At 35.2% G+C, this 24,019-nt stretch overlaps 4 protein-coding genes and 1 long non-coding RNA gene across 7 annotated transcripts; 2 read left to right on the top strand and 3 right to left on the bottom strand.

Annotated features, from left to right (window-relative positions):
- Window positions 1-4,272: 4,272 nt before the first annotated feature.
- On the bottom strand, window positions 4,273-5,100 carry LOC147483469 (uncharacterized). Of its 2 annotated transcripts, none has more exons than XM_086580737.1 (2): window positions 4,559-5,100; window positions 4,273-4,459 (listed from the first exon to the last, which is right to left on the bottom strand). In XM_086580737.1, the coding sequence occupies exons 1-2, from the start codon at window positions 5,043-5,045 to the stop codon at window positions 4,395-4,397; spliced, it is 552 nt and encodes a 183-aa protein (XP_086436863.1). In that variant the 5' UTR covers window positions 5,046-5,100; the 3' UTR covers window positions 4,273-4,394. The 2 variants fall into 2 exon arrangements, with proteins under 2 accessions (XP_086436863.1, XP_086436864.1); XM_086580738.1 differs by having other exon boundaries at window positions 4,273-4,456; window positions 4,559-5,099.
- Window positions 5,101-7,035: 1,935 nt separating this feature from the next.
- On the bottom strand, window positions 7,036-11,820 carry LOC147483468 (uncharacterized). Of its 2 annotated transcripts, XR_015205917.1 has the most exons (4): window positions 11,647-11,820; window positions 8,623-11,116; window positions 8,356-8,512; window positions 7,036-7,224 (listed from the first exon to the last, which is right to left on the bottom strand). It is a non-coding gene; the product is annotated as an uncharacterized LOC147483468 (long non-coding RNA). The 2 variants fall into 2 exon arrangements; XR_015205916.1 differs by lacking the exon at window positions 11,647-11,820 and having other exon boundaries at window positions 8,623-11,583.
- A 606-nt stretch (window positions 11,821-12,426) lies between these two features.
- Window positions 12,427-13,576, top strand: LOC147483467 (uncharacterized). The gene has a single exon (XM_086578358.1). It carries the CDS (start codon window positions 12,449-12,451, stop codon window positions 13,490-13,492), a length of 1,044 nt encoding a protein of 347 aa, XP_086434484.1. The 5' UTR covers window positions 12,427-12,448; the 3' UTR covers window positions 13,493-13,576.
- Window positions 13,577-13,843: 267 nt separating this feature from the next.
- LOC147483466 (uncharacterized) lies at window positions 13,844-15,256 on the top strand. Its single transcript, XM_086580388.1, has 5 exons — window positions 13,844-13,898; window positions 14,060-14,172; window positions 14,250-14,372; window positions 14,570-14,672; window positions 14,766-15,256. Exons 2-5 carry the CDS (start codon window positions 14,078-14,080, stop codon window positions 15,006-15,008), a joined length of 564 nt encoding a protein of 187 aa, XP_086436514.1. The 5' UTR covers window positions 13,844-13,898; window positions 14,060-14,077; the 3' UTR covers window positions 15,009-15,256.
- Window positions 15,257-16,314: 1,058 nt separating this feature from the next.
- On the bottom strand, window positions 16,315-21,305 carry LOC147483465 (inactive receptor-like serine/threonine-protein kinase At2g40270). The gene is made up of 9 exons (XM_086576548.1): window positions 21,172-21,305; window positions 20,954-21,092; window positions 20,373-20,444; window positions 19,923-20,066; window positions 19,681-19,821; window positions 18,876-19,345; window positions 18,333-18,523; window positions 18,099-18,231; window positions 16,315-17,062 (listed from the first exon to the last, which is right to left on the bottom strand). The coding sequence occupies exons 1-9, from the start codon at window positions 21,254-21,256 to the stop codon at window positions 16,470-16,472; spliced, it is 1,968 nt and encodes a 655-aa protein (XP_086432674.1). The 5' UTR covers window positions 21,257-21,305; the 3' UTR covers window positions 16,315-16,469.
- Window positions 21,306-24,019: the final 2,714 nt, after the last annotated feature.

Here is a 24,019-nt window from a genome sequence, read left to right as displayed (position 1 = left end):
AAGTGCAATTTTGAGACCGGAAGGCTATTGGTTGTTTCCTATTAAAAGTACAACTCTCTCATCTATTTCACTTCTTCTACAACTTCTATAATCTCTATGTGTGAGTAAATATAGTAGAATCAATTAGTAATATTTTTGTTTGTTGTATAGTATAACAAACTCGAATATATTGAAGCACCACCGAGAAAGAGTTCGTATATGGAATTAGAGAAGAAAGCTCCAATGGAAAAGTCTTGGACGGTGATCGCAAAAGAGGTTAGATCACCTGTTTATTCGATCTATTTTCAATTTATAGGACAAAGTTTAAGGTGTGTGATTTTGTTGTGGAGTTTCCACATTGTTAAACAGGGTGTTTAGAGTGCTTCGAGATAGAAAGACTCTTCTCTACTGTTAACCAGACCACTATGATAGATGAAACAAAAGGAACTGTCATCACGCCTGACACATAAAGTACGTCATTTTGAACGACAAAAGTGGAGAAAATAAAATATAGCTAATCAAATATTTGCCTGAGGGATTAAGAAGGGACATCAATGATATCTATGCTTGGGTTTAATCAAGAAGGTGACACGAATTACTATGCTTTGATGTACTCAGTGTTTTCATTATAAAATTGTAGAGTATTGGTTTACTTCAGAGTTATATATATGTAGGTTGATGTTTTCATTATAGAATTGTAGAGTATTGGTTTACTTTAGAGTTATATGTAGGTTGAATCATTAATTATTTGTAATTTTAACAAATGTAATCATTATGATTATGTGTATTTTTCATCAACCCATGACCTTAAACTCTATCACGTGGGTCACAACTAGCTAACAAGTTTTTTCTTTTTTTGGTAATCTAGCTAGCAAGCTTATAATATGGCATTCATGATCTTTTGATGTCTAAAACAAGTAGTGTTTTATCACGTGTATGTCATTGAACCTTAAGGCGTTGTGCTAACATCATGCTTAATTTGAATTGAATGATATGTTTTTTTTAGGAATTTCATAACTCTATTTATCGGGATTGAATTGGAATTGGATGAAAGATGACCCCCAAAAAAACACTTCATATATACCTTTGTTTTGAAGTGTGAGTGAGAGGTTTTTGGATAAGATGCTAACTTCAATTCTTTGGTGTGTATCATCAGTTAGTGCTCAAGGATCCAGTAGAACTATTTGGAATCTAGAACAGTCGAGAATATATCTTAGCAAGGAGTATAGGTTCAGACTTTTGGAGAGTTATCCAGGTTATAGAGAAGAAAGGACATCGCCCATGGAGTTGCTACAATCTAACACAGTACCATAACACATAAAACACAATGGATTTATAGTTGCATTGGATTGAGAGGTTGCTTTACTAAAAGGAGAGTTGCCTCTCCACCTACCTATTGAATCTCTACTCCCTAGAGCTTTTGATAATGAAACGACACAATAATTCTCAGACATGCACAAAAATTTGAATTATTACAATAATCTATAGTTAAAACTTTTTGGTACATAATAATTCAAAAATTAAAATTTATAGTGTAATATTCCATGACTGCATATATAATATTTTGATATGTAGTATATTTTTGTTCGGTCACTTCCTCTAACAGCCAATTACTCACAATGTGGCTGAGTTTCTCTCCCCATCCTGAATTAAAGAACCACTATAATAATTAGAGAATAGAGAGTACCTGAAGAAGCTTACTGAGAAGATTTGGAGGAGTGTCTAAAGAGAACAAAATGGGAAAAATAAAAGTTACCTTTAAGAGCGACTGACCTCACTTCTTGCTTAAGTGAACTGAAATAGATACTCAAGAGATAAGTTAAAAATATGATTGATTGACTACACCTGTAGAAATTAGAGAAACAAGTGGTGAAAGAGACACCACGTGTTAAGTAGACTAATAAAGACATTATGTGTTAAGTGGTGGAAAAGTAGACTTTGGACCTCAAGAATCCCAAACGGACCAGGCCAACCTAAACCCTAATAAACCTTATTTCTGGATAGTTGTTGGGGACCTTTTGTTGCGCTAAAACGTGGGGGGCCTTGGCGGCTACCTAGATAGCCTGCACGCCCTAGAGATGCCCTGCCGGAACCGCAAAACGATTTAGCTTTTAGTCCTAATTATAATAGCAAATTGTGTTGGCAGAACTGTTTGAATAAGATTCATGATTAGAAGATAACCTCTATCTGGAGAGAGTGCAATATCACTGCAGATGTGCTGTCCAAAAAAGGAGCTACTCTGCCAATCAATGAAGCAATCATTACTGATGGAAAACCAACTTGGCTACACAGATATGAAGTACCTTTTCAGAGGTTCTTTAGGTTCGTGTGATTGTCGCTACACCATGTTTATGAATGGTAGTAGTTAGGATTATCTAGCTTGAATCTTAGTGGGGTGCAGACTGTTGCTCCTACTACTCTTTTTGTACTATTCTTTTTTCTCTTTTTTAATCGAATTTTAATCTTACCGAGCAAAAAAAAAAAAAAAAATTGTGTTGGTCTACAATTATTCATTTATTAAAATTGATGCTTCACTGAGTTGACTTAGCGTTGACTGCGAGTTGACCATTTTCTAATGAACATCCATTTTTTTTAGGACCAAACGAAAATATTGTGATTAACAGTAGGACTAAATATTAAAAACTCCAAGGATAAAATCAACACTTTTAAAATAAAAGCAATTTTAAAAGCTACTGAATTTACTTCTTTACTAAAGTCAACTGAAGATAGATACTCAAGAGATAGGTTAACCCATTTGCTATCTTAAAAAAATCAGAGCAAGAATACACGTGTAGAAATTAGAGATGCAAGTGGCTAAAGTGACAACACGTGTTAAGTATACTAATGGGCTAAGAATTAAAAAACAAAAAAATTTAAAAGACACCACAAATTTTGGACTAATTAATTGCTTTCTTTATCGAGTTTTCTTTCCATATCTTTGTTTAATCGATTTTGATGCATAAGCTCTACTAACTATATGTAAGATTTCAACAAAATTTTGTTTTGTACTTAATTTTATTTGACCATATAAGTATTCTGAGGTTAAATACTAAAAAATGAATATTCTAAGGTTAGTTCTCTTTTGTAGTTTTTTGGAATAAGAGAAAAACAAACTTAGATTGAACCCTTAGATTAAAACCAATTGTGGCTTCTCATATATGAAAATTTTATTTTAATATGTCGTTTACAAGTATAAGTAGAAGCAAAGAGGTATAATTAATTGTTTTATTTAGTGGGTCTAAATGTTACAGTAATTGGGATTAGAAGTAGCAAATGATAAGGAAATGCCAGTAGAACTCCTTCGTGCCAGTCTTCCCCACACTGATGACCAACAACGCAAGTTTTTACTTTTTAATGGATTTTGTTCACCGCTCTATGTTTGTAGCTTTGTTTAATAGCCATAAAAAATTATTGGCACTAGAAACTTTGATTAATTAATTTACTATATAAGTTTCAATATAATTTGAAAGTCAGATTTTTTATACATAATAATAAAATAAAAAAAATTATATAAAAATAGTCCCATTCGTTGAAGGGGTCCAAAAATCTAGTTTATAAATAAGCAGTCCAATCCTGTCCATCTTTTAGGGTGATAATATTCTCACCGTGTTCACCGATAAGTTCCCCGCAAAAAGAATTTGTTACCCATTATACCCTTCTCTACCACATAGTACCAGTAGATCGACTACCACTACCACTGTACCTCCACTTTTTTTCATTCATCTTCTATGAACACCATTGTCAGTGATTCTTCTACTATCAAAATAATTTGGACAATTATGCAATGAACAATTTCTTAAAAGTTTAACTTTGATGCAAATTATTAGGTAGTCCTCATAAGCATTATTCAAAGAAGAAATCTAATGGTTAATAATTGATCAAATTTGAGGGGGTTTGAAATAGAGTGGAAGGCAGTCGGAAATTGGAGTAAATTAATTGATATAATATGCTCAATGCAAAATTATGCTCAAAATATTTCTCACGATTGTTAACACCAACAGTGTAGATGATGGTGTTGACCGGCCTCAAGAGGAAGAGGAGGAAAAGGTTGTCACTGACCGACTGATGATTGGGAGAGAAGGGTAGAATAGGTAGAAAATATATTTTGGGGGAGCTTATCAATGCAATACGGTGAGAATACTACCACCCTTTTTTAAGGGAAAGATTACTTTAAAGTTTAAACATTAAAATATGTAGTCCAACCCTTGCTTTGACATTTTCTGTTGAAGATGCTGTACGAGTGCTTGTTTACAAAGAGGACTGTTAAACGAAAACAATAAAAACAAAGAAATGTGTACTAGTTAACAAGATCTCCTAATTAATATCAAAATACAAATCATTCAATAAACTTACACATCCAAATACTTAAAAACGAAAATGTTAGCTAGTGACTAATCGTTGTAGCTATATGTTAGCTAGTCATGGATGATTGAGTGAATCAAAATGGAAGCCTCATCAGTTGGTGGTGCAGTAGCCTCTTCTGGACATAAAAATTTGTACAAAATTAAATTAGTCTATAATCAAGTAGACACTCTTCTTAAATAGTTTATAAATAATTAAATGAACCAACAGATATTACCTGGAAGAGAGATAGGCATCTTAGAGACAATATTGTTGATGATCCCTCCACCACCATCCTCTTCTTCTACTTTAGCTTTCTTATTTTCTTCAACAACCCCGTTTCCCTCTTCTTTCTTCTCTTGCTCTCCACCTTCACTAGGATGAAAAAAGTTGGAAACCAGACTACTAAATGCACCACCTCCACCATTACCTCTATCTACTCCCTTTTGTGTTTCATCTTCTCTTTTTCTTTTAGTTTCACCATCACCATCACCATCACCAACATTCTCTCGTGACTTAGGAGTCAAAGGAGATACAAAGGTGGAGATAAAATTGTTTATAATTGAAAAACCCCCATTTTCCTTTTCTTTCTCATCTTCATTTTTTTCTCCTTTCTCTCCATTAGCTTCTCTTATTACTTGATCTTCTTCATCAACTTTCGCACTTGTATTCACCTTCAAATAAGGAGCCATGTTCTTCTCACTCTCTGTTACACTATCTTCCATATCTTTTCTTTTGTTGTTTTTCTAACTCATTTTGCTAGCTTATTTATCAACAAGCATCTAGATTGCAGACAAAGTATCAATTAAAGACTTAAAGTATGGATAGGGACACGTGGTTCAGAGATGCTGTCTCTTCAATTTCAACACGTGTCAGCTTGTTATGAATTTTAAGGAGCTCAAATTTCCATACAAGGTCGGTTGTGGTCTTGTGACATCTCTTTTGGACAATAATTTTGTGGACATACAAGTATCTGTTGTCCACAAGATCTAATGTGCTGTCCCAAAAACTATTTACCTGCTCAAAAACTGTTTATCCGGCCCACAATGTGTTTGGACTAATAAGAAGCTGCTATTTGTGGACAAATTTGTTCACAAATTCACTCTCTATCTTTTGGGAGGGCGACTACAACACATGACCTAACACAAAAAATCATTTTGGAAGTCGGCTGGTTAAAAAGAGAAAAGGGAAGAGAGAGAGAGAGTTTAACTCGTTGTTTTATTGCAAACACCCAATTAGAGATCGACTTCGCACATTTGGACATGTGTGTTAGTTCTATCCATCTTTTGGGGGCGACTACAATCCCATGGTCCAGTCCCTTAAAAAGTTTCGAAGTCAATTTGGCGAGGAGGGCGACTACACCACATGGCCCAACACAAAAAAACATTCGGAGTCGGATCCAAAGTCGGCTATGATTGGCTAGTGGAGAGAGAGAAAAAGGAGAGAGAGAGTTTGACTCGTTATTTTATTTATAATCATTGATTTACATATAAATACGCGTCCGTGTATATTGCAATGTAAACCAACTTTATTCAAATCCCCTATTTTTTGGGTCATTTGTGTTAGTTCTATCCTTCGGAAAGACCCCCAAACCAAAATCTTATACCGGAAAAATAGGGGATAAAGAAAACCAACTCACAAAAAAAAAAAACCACCAAAATAAAGCCTTGCCTAAAGAATTCGAGTTAGGACTTGGAAAACAAACAAGAAATATTTCTCTCTATTTTCTTCTAATAAAAAACTTAACAAAGAATTTGACCCAAATCTTCTCTCTCTCTTTTTTTTTCGCTAATATCAATTCATTTGTGCCTAATTTGATCAGCCATGAAGAAAATTTGAAAGTCTAGACCAATTTGTAATTTTGTGATTCGAATTCAATTTTGGAACTTAATAAATTCATTCCGAGAAAAGATTGATAGAGCTTCAATATTTGTTCACAAAATTCCAATTCCTTTTGGGTGAGGTTTGAATGGTGATTGAGTGTTGAAGAATGAGAAGGGATAGATATAAAACCAGTTTGTGTTAATGGGCCTCATTTGGCCCAGTCCAATACTACTCCAAATGGATCCAAGCCTAGATAACTGTGTATGTCTGGAAAATATCACCACTTATTGACACTTTTAAAAAATATCAAAATTTTGTTATTGTTTACCCGGAAAAAACCTTCGGTTGATAGTGCTTAGAACCGAATTCAGTACACAGATATTTTGGCAACCATGGTTACTTGAACTAGAAAAAATACACGTGCGATGCACGTATTTTGAAAATATAAACATGATGAGTGAACTTTCGTAAAATGTAGAAAAATAATTGAAAAATCTCTGTAAAATTTGGTGAATGCACTTGTTTACATAGTACAGAATGTTAGTGTTTCAAACTTTCAATGAATATTCATAATCGATAATGAATTTCTTCTTAATCAAGTGACCAAAAGGATTGCTCAAACTCGACTTGCACAAATTGGACTTATAATTGCTCAAACCTTAGTTATATCAGGGGTCCCCTTACATAATTGCTCAAACCTTAGTTATATCAGGGTCCCCTTACACTGTCAAACGTAGCACTAATATACTAAACAAAGGCAAAAACCGAGCGCAGTGAATGAAATGGGATAACTAAGTTTAAACTGTTTTATGCATGCCATGTTTTAGTCCGGTATTTGATCGCCTGTATATATACGGAAAAATAAAAAATGAAGTAGACAATTGGTCAATATGACTCTCAACATATTTGTGAAAATAATTAAAATGACACAAAAATGAAATACAAAGGTCAATTGTTCCATTTCTCAAAACTCCTGCGTAGTCACTTTTGCGAAAATAAAGTGATATATTAGCAGATTCAGCAGTACTATGATCTCGACCATTTTTCTTGAGTAAATTCTCTGGCTCTCTGCATATCAACCTACCGAACAATTTTGAATTCCAACATTCAGATGGAATAGCAAGGAGGCTAGAAAAACAATAATGAAATTGTTTTGCAGATAAAAGTGAGGCACAAAGGAAAAATGTTATCATTGGCATGGTACACTTTCCTATCGCACTGAAACAGAAATGACAATAAATCTGGCTACTCGCTAGCTAGAACAACATACTTGGTAATGATACTGACAACATTCGCACTTGCTCTCGTCACAAGAGGACTGTAAAGAAACATTACTCTAAATGATTATCAACCTCCACAATTTTCAAGTAAAAAAACACTCAGTATTAAGTGTTCATTGACTTCATTCCAATAACAACACAGAAGAAATAAAAGTTATGTCATAGAAAAGTTTAATGAAGACCTAGTCAAATAGAATATCAACTACATATACCACAAAGGCCATAAGGACCTAGTCCGTCCACCATGTAAGAAGTCCTTATACAATATAGGAAGATAAAACCTTTGACAGACTGGAAAATACTTTCAATCACAATATTCCTCAACAACATATGTTTCTTAAGTTTGTAAAATACATATAGCTTATAGACAGACACACACAAAGACATTGATGGTGTCGGCATGGTGTAAAAATTAGATCACGAAGAAACTTTGTTAATTTATAGAGAAAAGGTACTAACTCATTTTATCAAATACTTGTCAAAAGTATTTCCTTATCAATAAATAATATATGTCATTACATATTTGCAGATGTACCACTTAGACAACATCATCTCTCATTATACCTTCACAATATATCACTCGGGATAAGGAACAAATCAAAGGACGTAACTCAATCTCACTTCTTGACATTATAGCCTTAAAGGTAATTACCAATTCACCATTTAGTCCAACTAGAAAAAATTATTGGAGCCAAGTAGGAAAAGAAAGCAAACAGTTTCAGCTAGACCTAGAAATATAAGGTCATGAAACCAAATAAAAAAGCTCTTAGATAGAATAACATTAATTTCTTCAAACACTCCACACATAGAGCCTTGACCTTGATAATATGGTAAAAGTATTAACAATAAAAATTATTTATATTTAGGCCAGTGTCGTGCGCACCCCCTCCCCTTGGTTTATCCCACAAAATAAATCAGAGTAGAGTTTTACCTTGGTTGTCTCATATGACACGATTTTATTTGTTGTAAGGTCAGACTTGCTTTCCATCAAAAAGCTTGTTCACATTTTTACTTGTGTAGCGATCAATTTCATTTAACCATTGCTTCACATTGTTAAAGCTCTCCCGATCTGTTACGTCATAGACAACCTGCCCAAGACACCACAGGCGTATGAGAACTAACTATGGTAAGAAAATGCATACAGAAAGTAGTTGCAACTTATATACCAGCAATCAATATCAAGGATAAGACTGCTTACAATGATACCGTGAGTTCCACGGTAATAGCTGCTAGTGATTGTCTAAAAACGTTCTTGTCATAGTGTCCCATTACACAGAAAGAGCACATGATTTTGGGCAGGAGAAGTTGAGCCAAAAAAGAAAAAAAAAATAGCCACCAGCAAAAATTGATTTGGAATTCGTATGAAGTAGTTGATGAGATCATAACAATGTTTTCCGTATCAAGATTCATGCTAAGGATTAAAAAGAAAATGTAATCTTCATGCACATCATACATTTCACAATTTTATAGGTCCATTGTAATTCGTCTCAATAGAGACATGACTTCTACATGCTACAATTGTTTAATGTCCATTGTGTTGTAACCATATTAGAAAGACTTTGAGCAGTTCAAATCCTAAAGCAGAGGCTTAAAATGTGCAACAAAGAAACATTCCTCAGCTAGGTAGCTTAATTACTGTCTCAGTCCTTACTGAAACATGTAAGAGGAATTAACAACAGTACGTTCTACCTTCAAATAACCGAAAGAAACTAACCAATCCTTATACAATTAAGTAAAAATGAGGAAAGCCAGAAGCATTACAAAAAAATGCAATACCGAGCAAGTACCTTTCAATTTGTATAGCTCTTGTTATGTAATCTATCAAACTCTAGGTTGAACCCTTCAAGCTTTCAAACTTGATAAATTGTATAACTAACTTAGCACCCAAATCCATTCACATGAAAGTTATAAGGCAGGACTAATGGACATTATAGATTGATCTCAACTTGGCAAACAAAGTACCCAAAAATCGGAAGTCATATCTTCAAGTAATTACCAAAATCGTAAACTAATCAAATGATTTTAATAATCATCAACTAAAAAAATAAAAATAACTGACCTGTTTCGAAACTTCATTAATTAATACAATAGGAAGAAGTAGTAGATATAGAGGAAAGCCTTATTTAGATGACTAACAAATTAAAACTTTCAAATGAGGTAAAAAAAAAAAAAAAAAAAAAAAAAACGTCAGCTAAAGAAACATTCCAATAATCAAGGTGTTCAACCTTTTTTACGTTAGAACCTTGATGGATATGCTAATCATTTAAAGCTAAATATATACATTTAAAGAAATCTTCCTTATGGAATTTCTCTTGTCGTGTACATTTAGATTAGCTTAGCTAAATGTTTGAAAGTCTTAACCAAATCTTTTAGAACACCACTGAAACACCACCACAAACCCATTTGTTATACTCATTGAAATAAAAATTAAGAGGACATATCATTAATCATAGTAAATTAGTACTTATATTAATATTTATATTGATGTTAAAAAAATAATAATAATAAGCTACAAACAAACAAAACATTTATCTGAAGCAGATCGAGCAACGATAGGAGCGACATTTCATTTTGTCTATTTGCATGCATCTTTGGTGGTGGTCATCCCAAAGTAACTTGTTCAGCTTGTATATATGAAACAAAATGGAATTAAGTACAGAGAATCAACAATTAAATCCAAAGGCAGAAAAACTAATGTAGAACAAATCAACAATCTACTCTATTATGAAATCTATGTAGTGAAACAATGAAAAATTGAATATACTAACCAAAACAATAACAGAAAAGCTTTTGCTAGTTTTGTGTTTACTACAGCACTACCATCCACACGCAATCAAAAACCCTATCCATATGGCACTTAGAAATTCTATTCTACGATCTCGTTGTTTGTTTTCATGTCATTTGTTTTTCTGCATGTCAAGTTCCTCTTCTTACTTGTGCAGAAATAAAATGATGGCCAACTCAAGTTACAATGACTAACGGAAAATAATTGTAAGAACCCAAGTTGATAAACAGTTTTGAGAAGAAAAATTATTGTAAGAAAAGCATACCTTACAATATAGTAATCACATATGAAAGATTTTGCAAACACCGAATAAATTTAAAGGTTTTGTTTATCGTACAACACTTGCAATGTGTACATTATAAAATCATCATGTACTCTCCTAAATATATAAAAAGAGGGAAGTCACCCAAGAACCCAAGGTCAAGCAAGGAAGTAGTGGTCTTGAGTTTAATGCCTCAAGTATAATGTCCACGACTCCATAACTACCTACAATACATGAGTTGGATCATAAGGTGACCTCCAACATAGCCCATGCTCTATGTCCCTCCCCCCGCCTATATAAATTTATATGACCAACATATAAATTTACTTTCTGACGTCGAATAATTAATTTAATACCTCGACAAAAAAAAGTTATAGAAATATATTAAGTAACTATTGGTCATTCAAGTAGCAACGTTTCTAAGCGCAACAAACCTGTATTTTTTGTCAAATGAACTAATTTTGGAGTACCTTTCATACTTCGTATGACCAGAAAAATGAATCCAACAACCAAGCTAGGGATTGGAGTGAAGAAAACCTTTGTGAGATTGGGAGGTACACGACCAGAGAAGATTTCAACCCCATTCATTAAAAACGAACATTTCCCTTTCGCTCAGCTTTTGATAAATCATTGTAAACTATTGCTCTGAGAGAAGAGAGAATGAATGGTTGTTGTTAAAACCCGTGAAATACCATAGAAAATGCAATAACTATATAGCAGATATTTGGATTTTTGAATGATATAACAGGCATAAGCTAACATAGCAAGCTCAAATCAGACGTGTAAGAGGGACAATAATTATCAACCCACCAGGGCAAGTAGAAAGCTCAAAGTTTATAATTGGATTGACTAAAAGCAAAATTACAAAGATACAAAAAATGAGCTCATTAGCTTCAAGCTCTTCTCAACTTGATTCAAACTCAGTCACTAAAAAACGACCCATCTCATTCTCTTTGCTTTTGATAAATTTTTGTAAACAATAAAATCCGATTTTTTGTGAAGATTATGAAATTGAATTCAAATTTCTATTAAAGTTTCAAGAAAGCTAAGATTGAAATGCATATCAAGGTCCTAAAATATCATACAAAAGAATAACGAATGCAAGAGGCGAAAAGAAAAACCATGAGTTAAATGTATAAGAGAAACAAAATAAAATCATAGTGTTGCTTGGGGACCTGTTCTCTGAGCTTGTTTTCGCAGCAATCTCATGGATCATCTTTATGATTGACAATCTGGTACTGAGCGATCAAGAGGCAGGGATATGGAGAGTTTTCTTAAAACCTTGGAGGTGCGTTCAATTGAAAAGATGCGTGGATTTGGTATTTTTATTAACCAACACCTGAAATCACCAATTTCACCTATTTAAAAGGTGTTAAGCCATACGTTAATTTAAGGACAATACGGGTACGAAAAATTTACACCTAAGTAGCCCTTCTAAATAGTATTTGGGTGTAAGAAAATTTAAGAGGCCCAATGTTAATTAATTATAGAAGAAGCTACTAATAGAGGATATTACAAGAAAATCTAAAATACAATTTCTTTCATTATCCAATCTCCAAAATAAACCCAACATTTCTCTCTTGCCCAAGAGTTCAATTGGTTGATTAAGTGAAAAATGCTACGAATTTCCATTGAATTGTAGATTGAATATACACTGAATTTGGGATGGAAGATTTATTAATTAATTAAGACATTTTTGTCATTTTTAACTGGATTTATTACACACTTGAGCAATCTAATTCAACTTAAATCCGTATTGTATCTCCGATATAAGCCACCGCTGGACGGTTATGTCAAAGTGTCAAACCGTGTTGGATGCTAGACTTCATTCATTGACTGTTCATGAAACTTTCTAGTAATGTTTTAGCTTTCAAATGTCCACGAGAACCCTGCAGTACACCTGCTTTTTAATAATTCCTTCAACTATAATTCTCATGGTTGGCCTTCAACCATCCACCTAAACACAGGTAAACATGCATGGAGTATCCTATTTCCCAACTACTTGATGTTTTTCATAAACAATACTTTATAGTTCATACTTCCTACTCTAGCATTGAAACTCTCGTTTCTTTCATGGAATTAGGAGATGATTTTAGCAGAATACGTTTAAGAAAGTTGAATTTAAACGCACCAATTCTGTCAACAAGGCGCGCAGGTGGCTCTAACTGCTTGAAGTCTATTGATGCAGATCAAGAAGTTTGTTCCCAAAGAATTCCTTTTTCTTGGGAACAAGTTCCAGGGACACCTAAAGGCACAGTGAACCGAGAGGTAAGTGCGGGCGAGTTTAGGCCTCCTAAGCTACCTCCGTGTCAATGGCATTCCACTAAGGGAGTTCAAGGCAGTTCTAATGATAATTATAAAAGTAATGGCGAGGATGAAGATGATGTTTTCTCCGACGCAATAGATATGTTCTCCATGTCTGAGTCCTTGAGTGTTGCGGATAGTGCAAGTAATTCGCGTGGATTGAGTAGTATTAATTTGAAAATTATGGAGTCTAGAGAGCACCAGTCACCGGATTTTATCATTCGACGCTTTCTCCCAGATGCTAATGCACTAGCATCATCGTATGCTCCGAATCGTTGTTTGAGGGAGCCTACTACTACTTCGATGTTTCATATGCAAAAGGGTCCTCAAACGGTTGCTCCGAATCGTTGTCTCAGGGCGCCTAATACTACTTCACAGTTTCATATGCAAAGGGTTGCTCCGAATCGTTGCTTCAGGGAGCCTATTACTACTTCACAGTTTCTTATGCAAAAGGGTCCTCAAACGGTTGATCAAGCTTATTCTCCCCACAAGGCTTGTGGTATTGGTCTACTATTTCCACGTAGAGTTAAGCACACAGTTTGTGGATTGAAGGATCCAATTCGACAAGATTCTCAGATTGCAAAACAAAATTACAATTTAAGACAGACTCAAGGTGCTTCTGTAGAAGTGTTATGCAAAGGAGGTGGGCAGGTTCGTCTTAAATGTGACAATAAGAGCTCAAACCAAAGATTTCAAAGATTTGGAAATGTAGTGTAGTTGTTCATTTTAAGCCAACCTGTAATCAGAAAATGTTTTTGCTTCTTATGTACATCAGAAAATAACAATGATGAAGAGATTGCATCAAAAGCCTTGTGTATGTCACAAACACAGATCACAGTATCACGCACACTTGTCATTTTTCATGTGGTAATTATATTAGGGCAAACATTCAAGTCTTCAGGATCCCATATCCTAATTGGAGGCCCATAATATGTGCTAATCTTATGGCCCAACTAACCAATTCCTATAACAATTTCCCCACAAGTCCACAACTAGATGGCACGGTTGGACTTTTTGTTGGGCCTGGTGGATCATAACCCGAACCCAGAGAATACGAACAAATACCCAAATCTAACTCACCCTCGTTGTTCTCAGTTCTCAGAACGAGCTCTACTGGTAACTGGTGAGTTTTTCTTGCCAACAACATTCTCATTTATTATTTCTTGCCAACAAATTCAATTAAACGTTTTTAGTTGGTATCGAGTAATAATAATTTTAATGTGGACTCCTGGGTTAAGAAATAATTCATAATTCTGTTTAAGAAACTGGGTATTGTTATACCAGAGTGAAAGAGGATTAAGGATGTCGTTTATGAGAGGTGATTTGCTTACGAAAACAAGAAAGCTAGTTAAAGGACTTGCAATTGCTAGGCCTACCTGGCTTAAACCTATGGAACAGTAAGTACAAGCTCACTACCTTCTTCATTCGTTATGAAATGGCATATGCTAATAGTTTTGATTGGGGAAAATTCTAGGAACCCGCCTGCAGCACTTCCGCGTACCAATGGAAAAGTCAAGCGGGTCGCTCTCCCTGAGGATGTCTATGTAAAGAAGTTCTTTCAGAAGCACCCTGATTCCTTATATCACGACGCTATTAAGTACAGGCTCTGTTATGTTTGATAGTATGGTTTTGTGAATTCCTTGTTTCTATTGTAATATTTGGTAGTTCAATTTAGTTTTTTTCATGGTTAAACTTTAATGGCAATCTTGCTACCAACGGATGCTATTATACTTGGGGCTACAATTGTAAGACCAAGTCAAATGCTAACATGTTTGGAGCTTTCATTTTCAACAGGATTAGTGGTTTTGATCCACCTCCAGCTCGTATTTTCGCTTGGAAGGTGCTTGAACTAAAAGAGCAGGGAGTAAGCGAGGACAAAGCCATGGCTGTAGCTGATGTACTAAGTTTTCTTTTTTCATGTTTCAAAGAAACATCTGCTCCATGTACTAAGTCTTTCTCTTGGGACTAACTTTTTCCTGTTCTGCCATAGATGGAATATGGGGCAGAGAAGAAATCAAAGCTGCAGGCGTACAAACGACTGAAGGAAATTGCTCGCCTCGAAGGGAAGAAACCACCTCCTAACCCATACCCAAGTGCCATCAAGGAGATACAGGCTATTGAGAGGAAGTACGTTCATGAGCGGTTCCATAGCCACAGGGCACATGACATTGTTCGGGAGATGAAAAGGCAGAGGGATGAAGAGAGAGAGAGATGGGAGTCGTATCAAGACTAGACTGATTTTTGTTTTTCTTTATGCATTGGGCTGTTGCAGTCGGAAAATTGATGTGTTGAATTTACAGAGCTCAAGTTCAACTTAGATAAACGATGTAAGGTATTATTATTCTATTATTATTATTATTAGGTTGAAGAAGTTTTGATTGATCTCTGTATTAAAAAGAGAATGGCGGGTTGTCTAGTCAGTAGTGTCAAGTACAGAACTACAGTCATTTTTGTTTGAATGGACATTTTTTTTGTTCTGAATTTTGACTAATAGCTAGGTAGCATTTATTGCAAGTGATGCAGTGAAAATATTGACCTACAGATGTCATTAACAGTTTCCATGGAGTTTGGCTGTGATAAAGCTCCACCATTCCTAAGCCATTGGGTTAATTTTCATCTAGTTGTCTAGAAGTAATGCCTGCATATTATCAATAAAGGTTTGCCTCTATCATGCAGGTCATTTTGGAAACCAATGATGTAAAATACACAACCAGGATTTTGCTTTCCATCCGTTTTCACTATATCGTGAAAGACCAGAATATTAAAGTGCTTGAACTGACAACTTTGTAATAAACCGAAATCAGTGCCAAAGTAAACCAATCCAATTGAGTAACAGTTTTCTCAATTTCCCAATTTTAGGTTTTCAGGCAAACTAAACAGTGCATTTTGTAACAATTCCTTTGCAAACTACATGAATGCAATACTTCACAAAGCAGACTTTACTGTCAGAATGTCAGATGGTTCGCTTTAGAATTCTATCGACAATGAAGTTTTCAAACTTAATAAACTCATTTTTCTCCCTCCTGGTTGTATGACAGCAGTAGAAATCCGTTTTTAGTGAACTGATCTTCTGTACTAGTGAAATTTGAAATATCAGTATTGCTAATATACTGGGGGCAGCAGATGGAAGACAGTCGCCTTTTAGATCGTCTAAAAAGTTCTGAATGGAATTGAACTGTTGATGTCTTATCATGCCTTCTCGGAAACAGGAATGCTCATACTTGAAAATGTAGAGTACCATAGATTTCTCGGACTCTGGGATTCCAATCTCTTCATATGGTCTCTGCTGGTTGTTAGCTGCTGTAATCGATCTTCATGAATATGTTGTTGTGGTTGAATAAATTTGAAGCATCATTTGGATACAAAAGCATGGAGTATTCACTCCAGACCATAGAAAGGAAGGCACACAAGATCAACCTCAAAGCCTTTAATCTGTCAAACATCACTTTGCAACATCTGACATCATGGACGTTAAAAGGAGAGGTGAAACTGTATCCACTTTACACTCAGGGACAAAAAGAAAAGGAAAAAGTAAAAGGGAAACAAAACATCTCTCTTAGATATGTACAAGTATCATATCACCATCCCAAATGAGATACAAGGAATGTCTACCTACAGACAACTAATTTTTTTGCACACACAACACTAAGAAAAACATTTTTACCATACTGTAGTAAAAGCATAGTTTCAGCCATTAGCTCGCTTCTGTAGAAAGGATCTCAAGCTCTGCCCACCAAAGAGGAGAAAGTCTCGGTGTTGCTCTATCAGGAGTCATCGAAGTAATCTCTCTTAACCAAGCTGTAATCTCACTCATTTTTGGCCTCTGGTTTGGATCTGAATGTATGCAAGATGTTATCACCTGACACAGTTTCTCAATGTCATCCTCTTGGAAAGATTTCAGGGTTGGGTCTACCATATCTTTGAAAGGCCGTTTCCTTCCAAGAAAGTTCAATGCCCAGTCCACAAGGGGTCCATCATCTAAAGAGTTTGACAACCTACCTGTTATCATCTCTAACAAAATTACCCCAAAGCTGTATACATTGTTCTCTGGATCTGTTGATGGTGTATCATCCATGCCAGCAGACCTCATCTTCGCCATGGTTGGTTCGTTCCAGAAACCAAAATCAGAGATTTTGGCAGCATAATCTTCAGTCAAATATATAGTCGAGGAGTGCAATTTTTTATGGACTACAGGTGGGTTCATTTGATGAATGTGTTCGAGACAGTATGCTATTCCCATTGCAATCCTCAATCTTACTCCCCAGTCCAGATGCTCTGATTCTTTTACTGCATTAACCATGCCAATTTAATATCAGCATTCAGCAATAAAAAATAATGCTTGAGAAGACAGAAAAGATATAGGACATCTATCAATCTACCATAGCCCAACATTACAACTATATTAGTATCAGGCAACTTGCTTTCAATCCCAAGTTGAACAAACAACTCGGCTTTTCTAATTCTCGTTACATTTAAAGGAAACCGTATTTCAACTTAAATAAACCTGATCTGAAACAAGTAACTTTGTTATGGGACCAGAATGCATTAAACCTAGAAATTCCATAGTCTATCTAACATCCATGAAATTGTGCTGATTCCCATACAGACTGGAATATTTTTACAAGACAAATCAGAATCAAACCTTATTACCTTTGTGCATTTCATTTTCTAATGTAGGAAAACCAATCTTACTTATTTAGTCTCATATTACCAAGGTTAATCCAGATAATCATCAGCTGAAGTGCTGGTCTGCATTGGTCAGATTTGGCTAATATGTGGCATAACAAGCCAATCTACTGCTGGTATAAGTTTGCAAGTTAACATGAACCATTTTTTTCATTGACCTCTCACCAGGTTTGCTCTTCTTCCAAGACTCTAATTTATTGAATTGTCAAAAGAATTTAGTAATTAAGCTACAGAAAACTGTAGCATTGGTGTTTCAAAGTAAATTTCAGAAATCCAATTGTTGACGTTGTGAATCTTAGTGGACATGTTCGAGACCGTAACTAGTTAAAGTCTTAAAGATCAGTTCCTCCTTTCTTCTCGGTAATATCTCAATCGAACTTTCTTACAAAGAGTTATATAAGTCTCAAATACCATACTTCTCTGGAAACAATGAAAATAAAGATGATGAGTCTAATTTCGACAGTACTAAACTTTGTTGAAAGAATCAGATTGTTAACTAAATTAGTCACTCCAAGTAAAATATCCTATGAGGAATTCAGCGAATGGACAAATCAAGGATATGCCAAACAAATGAAACAAATAAGTTTAGGAGAAATAACCATTTAAAAAGAATTGGGAAGAGCAATGAAATACTCACTATGCAGATGCTCAAAGAGTGTTCCATTTGGAGCATACTCAAAAATCATCATCCTAGTAAAAGGCTCCTCTTCCTCACAAAACCCAAGAAGGTTCACAAAGTTCTTGTGGTTGACTTTTGATAATGTGTCTATCTGAAACAATAACCAAAGGCAGGGGTTAAGGACATCAGTGAAACTTGATTGGAACAATTCATTTTTTGGTTAACTTCTCAGAAACTCTGTTACTAGACTACCTTTTTCCTAAACGCTCCTTCTAAATGCTTTGACCAATCCTTGGCAGATGTTACTGTTGTAGATGTCACTGCTATTTCAACGCCACTGGACAGTGTTCCTTTGTAGACTATATCATCTGAGGAAGAGCTAATTACATTACTGAAATCTTCACAGGCTATCTCTAGCTCTGATCGCTTGAGCTTTGGTACACCTGATATATTATTTCCAAAAATAATCAATTGATCTCCAATCATAAATGCAGCAATAAAATACAGCAATAATGGAGTAAACAAAGCAAATACAAAATGCCACGTGCAGCATATAAGCATATTATATATTTAGACACCCAACAAGAGAAATAAAACTAATTAAACAATTATAACCAACCAATCTTTCATATTAATCAGGATCATTCAGACAAGTAGGAAGGTCATAGCATCAAACCCAGTATCCTTTCCTTCCCTTGTGCTGTTATTACTTGGTTATACTGTTGGTAGTTTGTGTCCAGTCAATGTCCTTGAGAACTAAGCAACTTATATTTTCAAATAAGAAAGAAGATTTACCTGTTACAAATGCTTTCTGCAGCTGCCCACTCAGTCCTGTGGCCCAAGGCTTGATAATGACTGCCTTATTACCTCGAAGAATGAGAATGCCGACAACCAAAACAGACATAATAGCTGCAGCCCCTATGGATCCAGTAACAATTAGCCAAGTTGAAGGTGAACTGGAATGCTTTAATCTTGAGGGGCTTGCTGTCGGAGAAGGTAAGACTAAAGGAGAGGATGGTGGTTTGGCTACGCCATGGGGAGACTCAGCTGGAGTAGCATTACTAGGTGGCGACGCTGATGGAACTGGAGATGGAGATGGTGATGGTGTTGGTGAAGGTGATGGAGATGGAGAACTAAATGGTGATGGTGAAGGTAATGGAGTCCACACTGGTGCTTTCTTTTTGTCTTTGGCCTTTCGAGAAACAGAGGAATCTTCCAGTTGCAACAGCTTCCGATATGCTACATCTCTAGCTTCAACAATATTCCTGCAGACGCAAACACACTTTTAAAGAAGCGAACTTGGAGAATAATAAACCACTTGCGACTACATTTTCGCTAATACATCTAAATATGCTTCTGTAAGAAATAATGTTCTGAGGGGACAAAAAACAAGATCATATGTCCTAACAGGAGTTATATACCAGGACAAACCATGATGTTTTGTAAGTGTCTGGCAGCTCAGTTGTTCAAGGCCCTGGTGGTTGTACTTCATATATATTTTTTTTCGTTCCTTTTTGGTTTTTAGAGTGGTTGATCGATAATAATCATGCTAACTTAAAAAGAAATATACTGAAAATGTGTCCACATTAACTAGGCTTACCGTGAAATGGATCGGCTGTTGCAAGATTTCCCATGAACGGAAGTGGATAAATCCTTCTCATCTACCTGAATTTCAGAGAGCTTCCAGAGCTCGTTTAGTTCAGGAGAAATGCCTCGTAAAAACTTGTTGTTGTCAAGTAGTCTGCATTACACAAAATAGACGTTGAGTTAAATAAGTATAACAGTTATTGAATACCTAGGAGAAGTTTATCAGAACTCAAAAGTTAAAATCCAAATGCTCACAGTATCGTCAAAGAAAGATTGCTTCCTAGGTCTACTGGAAGTGGACCGCTGAAGTTATTGTACCCCAAGTCCAGTACCTCTAGATCCTCCAGATCTTTGATCTCTTCAGGGATAGCTCCAGAGAAAGAGTTATTGCGCAAAACACTGCATTAAAAGCATAAGTATTAACATCAGCATCAATAGAAGAAGAGCAAAGCATCTCTCTAGGCACATCCTTAGAAATGTATACAGTTCTGCATAAATACATTGGTCTTCTCTCACTAGCCTTCTCGGTGGGTACTGAAGTAACATTGATAATACTAAAGTCCGACCAAGAAACTAAACTACGATAACACTGTCCTGGATGTTACTGATGGGCAGACTGACTGCACAGAACATCTCAGGAACACTGAGATACTAAAACTATGAAAGCATTATTACTTTGAGAGTGTGGAACCATTATGTGCTTACATGGACTTAACACGAGCAAGGTTCCCAAGTTCAGGTGATATAGTTCCTTCAAGACAAAGATCCTTCAAGTTCCTGTAGTAATAGAAATTTGACTTTAGGATCAATCAAAACAGAAATTCTTGTTCACACCAACATGCAACAACAAGAAAAGACATTTGAAACCACAACAATCTCTTGTACCACCTCTATGTCACCTTAACTACTGTAATACATTTCAGATATTGCATCAAACACAAATTCTAACAGCATTTATTTTTTAGCAAAATATGTGTAACCTCTAAGAATTAGCTTTTTCAGGCTTCCACCCGACTTACGTTATCTTCTTGGATAAAATGCAATTTCTGCTTAAATCATTTCTTATATACTGCGACATCCAGTTATATAACAGATTCTATATCAAATTCAGAGTATAATCTTTTTTTTTTAGTCATATAGCAAAGATTATATATTTCAATCTAAAGAACTCTTACTAGTAGTATAAACATCTCTTATAACTAAACAAGATCTTTAATCAAAATAAGCATGTTTACCACATAATCATAAAAACTCCAGCTCAAAAGCAAAGAAATAAAAAGACTTACAAGATAACAACTCTTCCATCTGAACACTCAATACCAAACCAAGAACAAGGATTCTCTTCACCATCATTCCTATTCCAATTCAACAAAGCACCATATGGATCTTTAACTACTTTATCTCTAAATCTCAACAAAGACACACCTGTTTAACAAGAAAAAATATTATATTTTGAACCAAGGGGCAACTTCAAAAACATCAAAAGAAGACTACTTTATACTACCTTCAGAGTTAAGTGACCAGCTCAAATCCAAATTCCAGAAAAACAAGAACAAAACAAGTATTGTGTATCTCCTTTTTTTATCCATTGTGTTAAAGAAAGAAGAGAAAGAGAAGAAGAAATGAGGAGTTTTTGTTGTTGTTGTTGTTGTTTGTGTTAAAGAAAGGGAAATGAGAGTGGGGAAGAAAAAAGTAATAAAACAAGAACCGATATATGAAAAATATCGGATACGCTACAAATGGAAAGTAATGAAGTATATTTTGGATTTACGCGGGTTTGAATGTGGCGGTTTCGAGTGAGTTTCGGGTGCCGGCGTGATGTGTTGACTTTGTTTAGCTTTCAAGCTAATACTGCTTTGCTTGAGAGACAAATAATCTCAGTTGATATTTAAGTATAAGTCTACCTGCTAAACTCACGTGCTCGGTAACCTCTTTGTATGAGGTCCACAAAAAAAAATATAAGGAAATAGAATGTATCTAGCCAGTAGCCAGTAGCCACTTGCTTGAAATAACTTTTTTATTATTCTTTTTAGTTTCTTCCTAAATTCCTATTTAACTTCATTTGATTTTTTCTTGTTAGAGACTTATTAGAGCATCTTGGCGAAATATGGTGGAATTCTTGAAGCCTTCTCAAGGAAAGCAGTCAAAGCACTTCTATAGTGGTTTATCATGGTTCTTCTTGGACATAGTCATCAATATATAGAAATTTTGATATTCTAGATACTCAAATAATTAAGCAACCTCAAATAATACTCGCTCTCACTCTCTAACCCTCCAAGGTGCATTTTCACTTTCTCCATTTTTTTTCCTGAGTAGATAATCCAAAGGTTAAAAGTTGAAAAGTATACTCGCAACTATGCTACCATAGTGCTGACTCATACTCTATTCACTGATAGGGAAAGATAGCCCTCATACAAAAAAAATCATATTTTGAGTTTTCGACATAACAATGATAACATTATTTTTGTTAATTGAAACTGGGCTATTTCTCTTAAAGTCTCTACATCAATACATCACGAATTCATTATTAAGGGTGTTAGTATGAATTCATGAACTGGTCTTAGGAGGTCATCAAAGTATCAAACAACTTTTCCACCCCCCTAATAAGAGTTTTTGGTATTATATGTTTGGAACTTGGATCGGAACATGGATGATTATTATTTGACTATCTGTTGTCTATTCATGTGGTTCCAAACACATAGCTGCAAATGTGGGACATAATTTTTCTACAATATAGGCCCATATATATTTAATATGATCAATCAAATTTAATATGATTGTGATATTTTTTTTTTTTTTTTTTTTTTTTTTAATATGATTGTGATATTTTATTGCTCATTTCGATCATAATATCAAATGTGACAAACAATGCATGCATTTCAGATCTCTAGGGCATTTTGTTTCATGCATGTATACTTGGAAGTACATGCCCCTATATATCATATAATTTGACTTAGAAGTTAGAACCACAAGTCCATAATGGTGTGTTTGGCGTCAAGAGATTAGCTTCTAATAATTAGATAATGCAGAGCGACCTATTCAATTTGTGACAAGGAAAACTGTTCGCTGCCTCAGCTGCACTCCTTGCGTTGCCAGTTGCCACAGATTATTATTTTACATTTTAACTACAGAATAGTATCGTAAATATATATAACAACAGGAGCAGCAGAAACAGTCAAATAGTATAGGTCCAGAGGTGGTTAAGTTCGCCTCGAGTTGAAGTTTTGAACCTGCAGAAATTCTCTCAAGCTCTCAACCTACAGAAATTCCTTCAACAGCGAAAATTAGGCAAGTGACTCTTCAATGCTAAATGAGCCTATGGCCATATGTCATAAATATTTGTTTGTTTTAGTAAGGAAAAAAAATTATGTCAAAATGAATTGATTCATCTCCCATGCATATTGCATAGGTATTACTTTTTATTGAATATATATATATTCCGCAATCTCCCTGTTCTTAATCAGACTAACAAATCCGAATTATCAGATATCATATGGGTCAGCTGGCTTTTAATGAAGTCTATCTGTCTCTCTGAAATAGAAAGAAAAAGCTTAGAAAAATTGAGATTTGTAAGAAGCAACAATGGGGCTGGCGGAGCATGTGAACTCTCATGGTCCTAGACTTACTGTTCTACTCAACGCGTTACAGGTATTAAAGTCTGCCGCAACTCATATGGGAACCATCAATGAAGCCATGAAGGTATCTTGTAAAAACGTTCTACCGTACCATACTAAGCAACAACGCGTTCACCCAGTCAAAACTCCAAATATATAAGTTCGCCTAATCATCAGTGGAATATACATAGAAAATCTTCGCTATGTTGGTCCATCTCACAACTGATAACAGAAATTTGATTGAAACAAATACATTGCTCCATAAAAGCTGATCATTCTTCTATGGCATATGATTCTCAAAAGTTGATCATTTGACTTAATTGCTAATTTTCTATTCTCTAATTAAAGAATGCCAAAGTGGGGATTTGAAATTGTTTGTAATAGTCAACTCGAAAGTTGGAATTGCAACGCACTTGTTTTGGATTACGCCACACCTTAAAGGAGGTCTCAACTCTCAAGTTATAGTTTCCTTGGGTACCAGGTTATTGGGCCATGTTGGCTAGATGCGCGTTGGTGCAATGTTGCCTAAACTCCGGACTGTGGGTCAGTCAGTGCACTCCACTTCAAGTAGTCAAGGTTCACTGCTGACGAGAGTCCAACAGCCACAGAACAAAATTGCCATTAAGTTAGTGAAATATTTAGACATTTCGGGTAATCAATTTTCATAATAATTGGTGAAGTTGTGAAGTAGGGGAAGCGGTATTAAAAAACATCATTAGAACATTAAAAAGATAAGTT

Source organism: Coptis chinensis, chromosome 8 (genome assembly GCF_015680905.1).
Source record: "Coptis chinensis isolate HL-2020 chromosome 8, ASM1568090v1, whole genome shotgun sequence".
NCBI classification, from domain to species: domain Eukaryota; kingdom Viridiplantae; phylum Streptophyta; class Magnoliopsida; order Ranunculales; family Ranunculaceae; genus Coptis; species Coptis chinensis.
The sequence above is the reverse complement of the archived record's forward strand: the minus strand, read 5'-3'. Positions and strand labels throughout refer to the sequence as shown.

Coding starts and splice junctions, on each gene's coding strand:
- LOC147483469 (XM_086580737.1), bottom strand. CDS start 5,045: ATGGAAGATAGTGTAACAGAGAGTGAGAAGAACATGGCTCCTTATTTG. Junction 4,460..4,558: donor GATGCCTATCTCTCTTCCAG/GTAATATCTGTT, acceptor TTTTATGTCCAG/AAGAGGCTACTGCACCACCA.
- LOC147483467 (XM_086578358.1), top strand. CDS start 12,449: ATGGAGTATCCTATTTCCCAACTACTTGATGTTTTTCATAAACAATAC.
- LOC147483466 (XM_086580388.1), top strand. CDS start 14,078: ATGTCGTTTATGAGAGGTGATTTGCTTACGAAAACAAGAAAGCTAGTT. Junction 14,173..14,249: donor TGGCTTAAACCTATGGAACA/GTAAGTACAAGC, acceptor GGAAAATTCTAG/GAACCCGCCTGCAGCACTTC. Junction 14,673..14,765: donor AAGCCATGGCTGTAGCTGAT/GTACTAAGTTTT, acceptor GTTCTGCCATAG/ATGGAATATGGGGCAGAGAA.
- LOC147483465 (XM_086576548.1), bottom strand. CDS start 21,256: ATGGATAAAAAAAGGAGATACACAATACTTGTTTTGTTCTTGTTTTTC. Junction 19,822..19,922: donor AATCTTTCTTTGACGATACT/GTGAGCATTTGG, acceptor TGTGTAATGCAG/ACTACTTGACAACAACAAGT. Junction 18,524..18,875: donor GCAGAAAGCATTTGTAACAG/GTAAATCTTCTT, acceptor ATAATATATCAG/GTGTACCAAAGCTCAAGCGA.